This window comes from Thalassophryne amazonica, chromosome 13, assembly GCF_902500255.1.
Source record: "Thalassophryne amazonica chromosome 13, fThaAma1.1, whole genome shotgun sequence".
NCBI classification, from domain to species: domain Eukaryota; kingdom Metazoa; phylum Chordata; class Actinopteri; order Batrachoidiformes; family Batrachoididae; genus Thalassophryne; species Thalassophryne amazonica.
The window spans coordinates 59051311-59062295 of NC_047115.1; the positions used below are offsets into that span (position 1 = coordinate 59051311).

General features: G+C 41.2%; 1 protein-coding gene across 8 annotated transcripts in view; it reads left to right on the plus strand.

The window, feature by feature from the left end:
* ggps1 (geranylgeranyl diphosphate synthase 1) overlaps window positions 1–10741 on the plus strand; it is a 50296-nt gene extending 39555 nt beyond the window's left edge. For 5 of the 8 annotated variants that reach the window (XM_034185021.1, XM_034185014.1, XM_034185016.1 and 2 more), the window contains one exon: window positions 8893–10740. In XM_034185021.1, coding sequence (XP_034040912.1) covers window positions 8893–9696 — 804 coding nt within the window. In that variant the 3' untranslated portion in view covers window positions 9697–10740. Of the gene's footprint in view, window positions 1–8892 lie in introns of all 8 variants that reach the window. The other 3 variants (XM_034185020.1, XM_034185017.1, XM_034185019.1) reach the window with 1 other exon arrangement.
* The last annotated feature ends 244 nt before the right edge of the window (window positions 10742–10985 follow it).

The window sequence follows — 10985 nt, forward strand, 5'->3', positions numbered from 1 at the left end:
GGTGATTGGTAGCAAAGAAACTGGCATTGTTGAGGCCCTTCATTTTCATACAATCATACATGACCTCAGTCATTTTTTTGGTAACTTTTAGATTACAGATTGTGGTAACATGACTGTTTACTTACTTAACCTCCTAGGCCCCGCAACCACATACTGGGACCTGCCCCCCCCCCCCCCCAAAAAAAATACTTCCAGGTCAGGTCTTAAGAGGATAAAGTAAGAGTGTCACCAACAATTTGGCCAACATGATTACAGAATAACCAAAAAGATTTTGAGTCCAGTTCCAAGACTGGTGGGGTGTGTGTGCCCCCCACCCCCCTGAACATCTAAGAATGAATAGAAAAAATATATATGCTGATTCAGGTTTTGCTGTAATTTTTGGTTGCAATATTCTCCCACACATGACTATGGTGAACCAGGCGAAGTGAAGCTATAACTTGAGATCAACGGGCACTGCTGTGCTCTACAACTACCGCTTTGGTTTACAGTGGTCTCCTCAGAGATGCTTGGGTACAGCTGAAATAACTGTTCATATGTAAGGTGTCCCAAAAAAATATACAACATTTAAAACACTCGGTTTGACCCTTAAATGCTACAAACGTAATCACTTATGTTTCTTTTTTACTTGCAGAGACCCTAAAGTTTATGTTGATGCCAAGCAAGACTCAGGAAAATGCCACGATTAACCATACTACAGCGAACAAAAATTGAGTTTTGGCACCAGACCAAGATTGTCAAACAGGTGCAGCGACTTTATGCTAGACTGACAAAATGCAGGGCCAATATTGACATTGGTATGAAAAACTTCAACCTTTCAGCTTTCTATCCAGCCATAAATTTATTTCCTAGACATATGCTTTGACCATATTCTTTGCTGATAAAAATGTTACATTTTTTTGGGGGGGGGGGACACCTGATATATGTGGGGAGAGACTGATGAATTGTATCACTGGCATTGTGAGCGAATGACATTTTGGCTATGTTGTGTCGCTGGGCATGATGCAGCACTTGAGACCTAAGTCTTAAGGTTTCTCTTGGCAGCAGCAGCAGATGAGTATTTTTGAGAGGTGGGGATGTACCAGTTGTCTGTCTGGGTGTCTGGTATCCAGGACCTAGAGCAGTTTCATAGCGTGGTGAATGCGGTGTGAAGCATAGCACCAGTGTGTGCTCCCTGACCTTAGTCTACAGCTCCGGTATGAAACCTTTTTGGCTTGTTGAAAAAAACAAACCGCAATGAAAAATGGCAATACAGCTAACTTGACCCTGTTCCATACATTTCGTTGACACTTTTGTCCAAAGCGACTTATATTAAGTGTGGTTTCTTATAACAGAGACTACATTTGGTCTTTGGGAGGGTGTGCTTGTATTATGTTGTTGTATATGATACCGGTGGCAGAATGAGGTTGTTCATTGCATTTCTGGCACAATATATCCTCCAATAAAAGTAGTACTGGCAACAGGCTAATGAACAGTTTGTTGTTTTCAGGTAATCATTGAAGTGAATGAGAAGCTGCACAATGCTGTAATGAGGTTAATTGATGACATTCCCTCTGAGGAACTGTTGTTTGTTTGTTTTCAGATTTTGTACAAGTCAAAAATCATAATGTGTGACCTTCAAACCTTGTTCTCCTGCAAGTTCATATTTATGCAACCCGCACCCATACAGAAAAGGTAATTTATGATTAGCACAAATGTAGAAATTGTACCGTGTGTTTTTGTAGCTGCATAATGAAGTATATTGAAGTGTTTTCTCTGATGTTCATTAAAACTCCCATCACATGCTTCAACACCGACTGAATCCTAATAGTGTTTGTTTTGATTTGTTTACTTATTTTGCATAAAGGGCATCAACCAAATAAACCTCTTTTCACTGGATGAAAACCACCTTTCTGTTACTCTGAACACCTGCCATTCTAAACTTTGCTTTCAGACAGTTTTGCTTTCTCCAAAAATAAAAAATGACAGCTGTTCTCATGAAATATCTTTCATGTCAATGTTAAAATTCTGAGACACAGGTGACCTTTATCTGAAGCACATGATCTAAGTTCACATGAATTTTGTAACCAAATCTATTTTGTGTTCCTAGAAGCATGCAGCACGAGTCCTCTCAAAACGCTTCTTGGAGTGTAGCCAGCAGTCTTCTATTTTAAGTTGCTTTGGATAAAGGATTCTGCTAAATATTGTGGCAGAAGTTTAATTTTCGCTCTCGGATTGAGGACCTTGAGCTACTGGTTGTCTCTTTTTGTGGAGCGAAACTGTAATCTCCTGCTAAACCAATCAGGCACTCTGACAGCACGCTGCTCTTCATTGTGAGCTCACTGCTGCTGTAGAAAACACGCCTTCACATAGATCAAAGTGCTACACTGCCTGACGTGGCAAATCGAACCCCTGTGCCGTGTGTGCTCTACAGCACAGGTTGAGGTTAAAAATTCCTCCTTGCACATCAGTTACTGTGTGACTCCCTTTTGTTCATTGACAATGCAGAAGGTTTGCTTTATTACAGTATCATTTGTGCTTTTGCTTCTACAACCCCTGGCAAAAATTATGGAATCACCGGCCTTGGAGGATGTTCATTCAGTTGTTTAATTTTGTAGAAAAAAAGCAGATCACAGACATGACACAAAACTAAAGTCATTTCAAATGGCAACTTTCTGGCTTTAAGAAACACTATAAGAAATCAGGAAAAATAATTGTGGCAGTCAGTAACGGTTACTTTTTTAGACCAAGCAGAGGGGAAAAAAATATGGACTCACTCAATTTTGAGGAATAAATTATGGAATCACCCTGTAAATTTTCATCCCCAAAACTAACACCTGCATCAAATCAGATCTGCTCGTTAGTCTGCATCTAAAAAGGAGTGATCACACCTTGGAGAGCTGTTGCACCAAGTGGACTGACATGAATCATGGCTCCAACACGAGAGATGTCAATTGAAACAAAGGAGAGGATTATCAAACTCTTAAGAGTAAATCATCACGCAATATCGTAAAAGATGTTGGTTGTTCACAGTCAGCTGTGTCTAAACTCTGGACCAAATACAAACATGGGAAGGTTGTTAAAGGCAAACATACTGGTAGACTAAGGAAGACATCAAAGCGTCAAGGCAGAAAACTTAAAGCAATATGTCTCAAAAATCGAAAATGCACAACAAAACAAATGAGGAACGAATGGGAGGAAACTGGAGTCAATGTCTGTGACTGACCTGTAAGAAACCGCCTAAAGGAAATGGGATTTACATACAGAAAAGCTAAACGAAAGCCATCATTAACACCTAAACAGAAAAAAACAAGGTTACAATGGGCTAAGGAAAAGCAATCGTGGACTGTGGATGACTGGATGAAAGTCATATTCAGTGATGAATCTCGAATCTGCATTGGGCAAGGTGATGATGCTGGAACTTTTGTTTGGTGCTGTTCCAATGAGATTTATAAAGATGACTGCCTGAAGAGAACATGTAAATTTCCACAGTCATTGATGATATGGGGCTGCATGTCAGGTAAAGGCACTGGAGAGATGGCTGTCATTACATCATCAATAAATGCACAAGTTTACGTTGATATTTTGGACACTTTTCTTATCCCATCAATTGAAAGGATGTTTGGGGATGATGAAATCATTTTTCAAGATGATAATGCATCTTGCCATAGAGCAAAAACTGTGAAAACATTCCTTGCAAAAAGACACATAAGGTCAATGTCATGGCCTGCAAATAGTCCGGATCTTAATCCAATTGAAAATCTTTGGTGGAAGTTGAAGAAAATGGTCCATGACAAGGCTCCAACCTGCAAAGCTGATCTGGCAACAGCAATCAGAGAAAGTTGGAGCCAAATTGATGAAGAGTACTGTTTGTCACTCATTAAGTCCATGCCTCAGAGACTGCAAGCTGTTATAAAAGCCAGAGGTGGTGCAACAAAATACTAGTGATGTGTTGGAGCGTTCTTTTGTTTTTCATGATTCCATCATTTTTTCCTCAGAATTGAGTGATTCCATATTTTTTTTCCTCTGCTTGGTCTAAAAAAGTAACCGTTACTGACTGCCACAATTTTTTTTCCTGATTTCTTATAGTGTTTCTTAAAGCCAGAAAGTTGCCATTTGAAATGACTTTAGTTTTGTGTCATGTCTGTGATCTGCTTTTTTTCTACAAAATTAAACAACTGAATGAACATCCTCTGAGGCCGGTGATTCCATAATTTTTGCCAGGGGTTGTAAAAAAGAAAATGACGCTGTGGCCATACAAATGGCTGCAGGATTTGAGCTTGTGTTGTGGTTTAATCATGATCCAGAGTGAGACCATAATGTAGCTGCTCTGAATGCTTGTGTGAAAGTACGTAAACTAAAAGGAGGTAGAGTAACTGCCACCGCTTGAAAATATATAAATAAAATGTTTTCATTTTGCTGAAACTAAAGTAAACTGCTGTTAGACAGGGCTGAATGAGTGACTGAATTAAATTTTTATCCTTATTGCGGTAAGTCATCAACTTGATAACTGTGCTCTATAAGATCAAATTAATTTAATGAGTAGAGGTTAACAAAAGGCTGAGAGTAGAGCTGATCCCAGACATGGATTTTACATGTCATTGTGCATGGTGTCACCTTTTACTGCTTGTTTGACCACCACCTAGTGCGTTTCTCTTCTATCCTGGTGTATCTTACATTCAGATTGTGTTGTCCTTGTAGTGTATGGACAGCTAAAAGGTTTCTCCATATTGTGCAACTCTAATTCGATCACTGTAACGAGAAAAGACTTGTTTAATTTTCTTAAATGTCGTCTGACATTGAATTGCTGTTTGACCTATAATGGAGGCTCTTGGGTACAGGTAGGACCCAGTCCATTTTTAAACCTTGTTCTGAAGGTGTGTTGTGAAATGAGATCAGTTTGATTCATGTTAAAGTGATGTTCAGATGTTGTATGCTCTCTCAAAACTGCCTGCTCACAGATCTGCTCTGGTCGAGTTCAAAAGTGTATGTCTGTACCAAGGACAGACCGATAATCGGTCAGCTGATAATCTCTCTGTCCCTGGTGCACTCGTGCTGCTGCTTGCACAGATTTCCATCTTTAACTCCTCCTCCTCACATTCCAGCTGTTTCTGCTTTAGATCTCTACTCTCGGATTTTTGATACAGCCCTGGCAAAACTCTCCAACCAATAGAATGGCAGATATGATGCTGACCAATGAAGGGTGCAAGCAGCAGCATTTCTGAGTGCATACGTACAGTTTTGAACAAGACCAGAGCATATCTGTGAGTGAGCAGGGACTATTTGAGTGCAAGTGCAGAGTTTTGAGAGAACGTATGGAATATCTGAATGTGAATTGAGGGTGTGTTCTGAAAGTGAGAAAGTACAAGGTCTGTTAGAAAAGTATCCGACCTTTTTATTTTTTCAAAAACCTGATGGATTTGAATCACGTGTCACAGGACATGCTGGACTCCGAAAAATAATGCCCACCTCTTCCACCATTTGGAAGATTCAGTTTTCGGTGGCTTTTCAGTCGTGTGACTATCTGAGAAATTGTGGAAGAGGTGGGCATGTCCTGTGGGGCTTCAACACGGTGGTGCTTTTACTCCGCCATCAGCTTTGTGCTGAAGCCATCGGCATGAATTTCACTGCAACTCTTTTCATGGCCAAATCTTCTGTCACAGTGGAATGTGCCGAAAAAGTGCTGATGTCCACCTCTTCCGCAATTTCTCGGATAGTCACACGACGGTCCCGCATCACCACAGCGTTCACTTTGGAAATGATCTGGTCATTTCAGCATGTTGATGGCCGCCCGGAGCGCGGCTCGCTCTCCACCGTTGTGCGGACGTCTTGAAACCGGTTGTACCAATCTTTAATCTGTGTGATGCCCATAGGATCATCACCGAAAGCCGTTTGAATAATCCGAATGGTTTCCACCTGGCTATCGCCCAGTTTCTGGCAAAATTTGTTGCAGTCGCACTGCTCTAGTCGTTCCGCCATTTTCCTTGCAAAGAAAAAATGACAAGAGACGACACCCATCCTCACATTAAGGCTGCTTACAAGCAAATGACGCAATCGACAGGTGTGGAAAAAACTCACGCATGCGCACGAAGGTTCAAGGTTGGCTCATGCAGGCACACGTGATTCAAATCCATCAGATTTTTGAAAAAAAATAAAAAGGTTGGATACTTTTCTAACAGACCTCGTATGCTCTCTAAAGTCAGAAGTCTAACCCCATAGAAATCCACTCACTCACCTTCAACCACTTACTCCAGTTAAGGGTCACGGGGGGTGGAGCCTATCCCAGCAGTCATAGGGCATGTGGCGGGGTACACCTTGGATGGGGCGCCATTCTGTAACAGGGACACATATAGACAAACAAACGCGTGCACACCTACAGACAATTTTTAAAGTTTCCAATTCACCTAACCTGCATGTCTTTGGATGTGGGAGGAAGCCGGAGCACCTGGAGAGAACCCACGCAAACATGGGGAGAACATGCAACAGCACATAGAAAGTCCACGGGTGGGAATTGATCCAATGATAATCTTCCTGTCGGGCGACGGTGCTAACCACTAAGCCACTATAGAAATCCAGACATGCAAAAATCCAGAACTTTAAAATGTTGTTTGTCTTGGCTTGAAATCATGAGCTGTTAGGATTTTGTTGTTGCTTGTTGCTGATGGAGTCTGATCTCTTGTCATGATTGTGCAGTCTGCAGTGCTGTTGAGTATTTCAGTAAGATTGAAACTGTCTAACATGATAGCTTTCATTACCACACACACATCACTTGTATTTTTATGCCCCAACTCTATGAACATAGTATGTGTGTGAGATTTGTGCAACAGCCTATGCACACCTGACATTGAATGAAGGCTTTCATTATGGGCATAATATTCCTGTTATTCATTATTCTAAGTGAAGCAGATGAGTAGCGTCAATTTATTCTTACACATTTGTGAAGGCTACGATGATTTCATTCAACCTCTCAGAACTGTACAGTGACAATAAGCAAAAAAGTTAAATGCTTGGAAAAATACATGTGTAATAAAGTGGAAAAAATCCAAATGTGATAAAGGTAAAGCTCAAAGAAGTTTTACGACGACGAGTCACAAATGAGTAGAATTTCAGTTTAGCAAGTACTGTATGTCTGATAGCTTGACAGCAGACTCGGTTATCTGCTGACTGATGTTAAACCTGTATTCTGAAACGTTAATGCTTTAGTTGGCAGGTAACTCTGACCAAAAGGCACCTTGACACTTGCACAAAGTTGGTCCCCGCACTGCCGTGCAATTTGTCATGCCATCATCTGGTAAATGATCTTCTGTTTGCAATGGATTCAGACACCACTACAATTTTGGTGCTGTTAGATCTTAGCACTGCTTTTGATGCAGTGGATCACCATATTCTCCTTGATGGGCTGGAGAATCATGTTTGATTACTGGGAATCTCCTTGCATGGTTGACATCATACCTAACCAGTCGTTCTCACTGTGTTTTGTACAACAGCACTACCTCTAATCTTGGTGACATGAAATATGGGGTTCCACAGGGGTTCGACTTAGGTCCCCTGCTTTGCTCCCTTTATGTAGCACCCCTTGGGTACACATTGTGGCATTACCTTTATTTCATGCAATAAACTGCAAATTAATTATTTAAAAATCATACAGTGTGATTTTCTTTATCTATTTATTTTAAGATTCTGTCTCACAGTTTAAGTGTACCTATGATTAAAAATTACAGACCTGTCCATTCTTTGTAGGTGAGAAAACTTGCAAAATCAACAGTGGATCAAATAATTATTTGCCTTAGTGTTTGTATGTATATATAATTTACGAAGTGGTGTGGCCCAATGAAACCGCCATATATGACTGTTTTGCCATTTGTCTAGTTTGTGATGGTACTGAAATGTACTTGAAGGACTTGGTGCACCCTAAAATGCACACATTGCACCCTCTGCTGTGTATAAACTGTAATGCATAAATTGCCTTCAAATACTTTTGTGTTGCAGCACAGTGTATATTACAGGTTCAAGCATGTGGAAAGATTTTGGTACAGCAGTGTATTAGTGTCATTGTAGGATTAAAAAAAAAAAAAAAAGCTAACCTGGAGCTGAGGTTGGGGTAATATTCAGGGCACAAATAAACCCAGAATTTCTGAAATCAAAATGGCAACTTGATGACAGGAAAAACTTGGAAAATAGTGGAACCCACCTGCAAAAATCAAGAAATCTTGTGGGTTCACTTTGCAAGGTTTGGTCAAGCTCATCGTACCACAGCCACTACCAGTAAACTGGGAATGTTACACAGACATGTTGGAGGTATAACAGTGACTGCATTTCTACAGAGCTTTGCCATCTGAATCAGAAGCTCATAGTGCTTTACATTGATGCCTGACATTCACACTGTCAGCCAGATCCTCTGGGATCAATCTTATTTTAACCACTAGACTAGACATTCACCTCCCAACAAACGGCATGTGACATGGCTACATATTGATATTTTCACTATCGTGTTGTGCTACCTGATACTTGAACCAGTGGGGTTTGTCTGTATGATGCAGAAACATCTGTGTGTGTGATCAGGTTGATCCCACCTTGCATACTGAAACCATGTGGATGCTGGACCCCAACACAAGCTTTATTTCTCATAAATTTAACTTTAATCTCAGAAAATATCCCCCCCACCACCAGTAAATTTGACTTCAATTTTGGAAATTCAGGGACCACACCCCAACTTTTAATAACTGTTGAGCAGTGTTCATCTTGGCTTAGTTTAAAATTTCAGTCTACAATAAAATCTGATTAAGTTTACAGAGTTAGTTGACCAAAATCAGATTACTGCTGCGTGTACTTATGGTCTTTGTTTCTTCAGACACAAATATACAGTGATGTCATGACTGTCAGTCACTGATGACTGTTTGTTTGCCTTGTCTTCAGGTGATCATTGAAGTGACTGAGATGCTGCACAATGCCAGCTTGCTCATAGACGACATTGAGGACAACTCCAAGCTGCGACGAGGCTTCCCCGTGGCTCACAGCATTTATGGCATTCCTTCAGTTATTAACTGTGCAAATTATGTTTACTTCTTGGGGTTAGAGAAGGTGCTGACCCTGGAACACCCCGAGGCTGTCAAAGTGTTTACCCGACAGCTGCTGGAGCTGCACCGCGGCCAGGGTCTGGATATCTATTGGAGGGACCACTACACCTGTCCCACTGAGCAGGAGTACCAAAAAATGGTGCTGCAGAAAACTGGAGGGCTCTTTGGTCTAGCTGTGGGCCTAATGCAGCTCTTCTCAGACTGGGACACAGACTTGAAACCCCTCCTGGATACGCTGGGCCTCTTCTTCCAGATCCGTGATGACTATGCCAACTTGTGCTCTGGTGACTACACAAAGAGCAAGAGCTTCTGTGAGGACCTGACAGAGGGCAAATTCTCCTTCCCCATCATTCATGCCATATGGTCGTGCCCAGAAAGCACTCAGGTGCAGAACATCCTTCGTCACCGCACGGAGAGCACAGACATCAAACGCTACTGTGTGGATTACCTGGAGAAGTTGGGCTCATTTGCGTACACCCGGCAGACTCTGTTTGAGTTGGAAGCTGAAGCATATCGGCTCATCAAGGAGTTTGGTGGAAACCCTCAGCTGGAGAGTCTGGTGGAAAACCTCAGCGAAATGCACCATAAGGGAGAAATGATGGCAGGAACCAGTACTGAGCCACACTCCAGCCCAAACCACTGACCTCAACCACCTTTTGCACGTGTTCTCCAACCATGTGCCATGAAGGTCCAAGAGGGTACAGGGTCTCATTACAACCAGACAGCCACTGAATTTTAACACCAGTGTGAATTAAGGGGGATTCGTTATTGAAATTGTCTGTGGGTGGTGGCAAAATAAAATCTACTCCCTCTTGGATCTTCGTGAGATCATTGTTGTTCTCCTACTAGCCTTAGCCTATCTAATAACACACACGTTTTAACATAACTAGCGACTGCGTGTATAGCTTAGGATTGGTAATATTTAAATTTATTTTAAGTCATACTTTATCACATTTGAACTTTCTTTTTGTGGACAATTTGGATTTTTGCTGTCATCTTTTCTGTGCTGCATTATATCCATCAAATGTTGCTTGATAAAGTGCACAATGTGATGTGTACATCATTCAGTGTATTTAAACATGCATAACTGTACAAGCATGGAAGAACATCAGACTGTGTGGTTTGGGTTTTCTGAATGTACTTCTTTCCACTAAATGAAAATTCCTCATTGAGCTTGAGGAAAATATTTTACACTGGTTTGTGTGTATCTATCCCACATCTACTTTCCTGAAATCCTTGGGATTTTGTTTTAATGTGGGTGTTTTTAGTGTGTGTGTGGTGTACATTTACTGATCCCAAATCAAACAGCCACAGTGCCAGACTAACAGTGATATAAGAACTGTCTTTGTCTCACACACACGGCTCTATAATTTTGATTAATAATGGTAATGTTTACCCTAACCTGTGCTCTCGAACCCAACCTTTGAACTTGGCAAGGCCTTAAAGTATAATTTACTGTAGCAAGTGTGATCATTCCATGAAGATCATGTCGAGCCTTTACGAGCACAAGACTTACGAATCTAGGCTCCCTGCTTCAAAATTAGAATGGAAACGCATCCGGTGGTGAACTTGTCCAAGGTCTTACTGAAAATATCGCATACACATCGACCACACGGACACACGCATTGATTCCCTCATCAGCAGTTCACAAAACAATTTGGATTTGATGCATCCAAACACTCCTTTTCAAACATTTTGTTTAAAAATAAATGAATAAACTGGAAGAAACAAAGCTTTCTTTTGGTGCATGTCAATTTATTTCATTTATATAGCGCCAAGTTACAACAAGGTTGTTTTAAGAGCTTCACACAAGTAAGGTCTAACCTTAACCCCCAGAGCAACAATGGTAAGGAAGAACTCTGAGGAAGAAGCCTCAAGCAGACCAGACTCAAAGGGGTGACCCTCTGCTTGGGCCATGCTGCAGACACAATT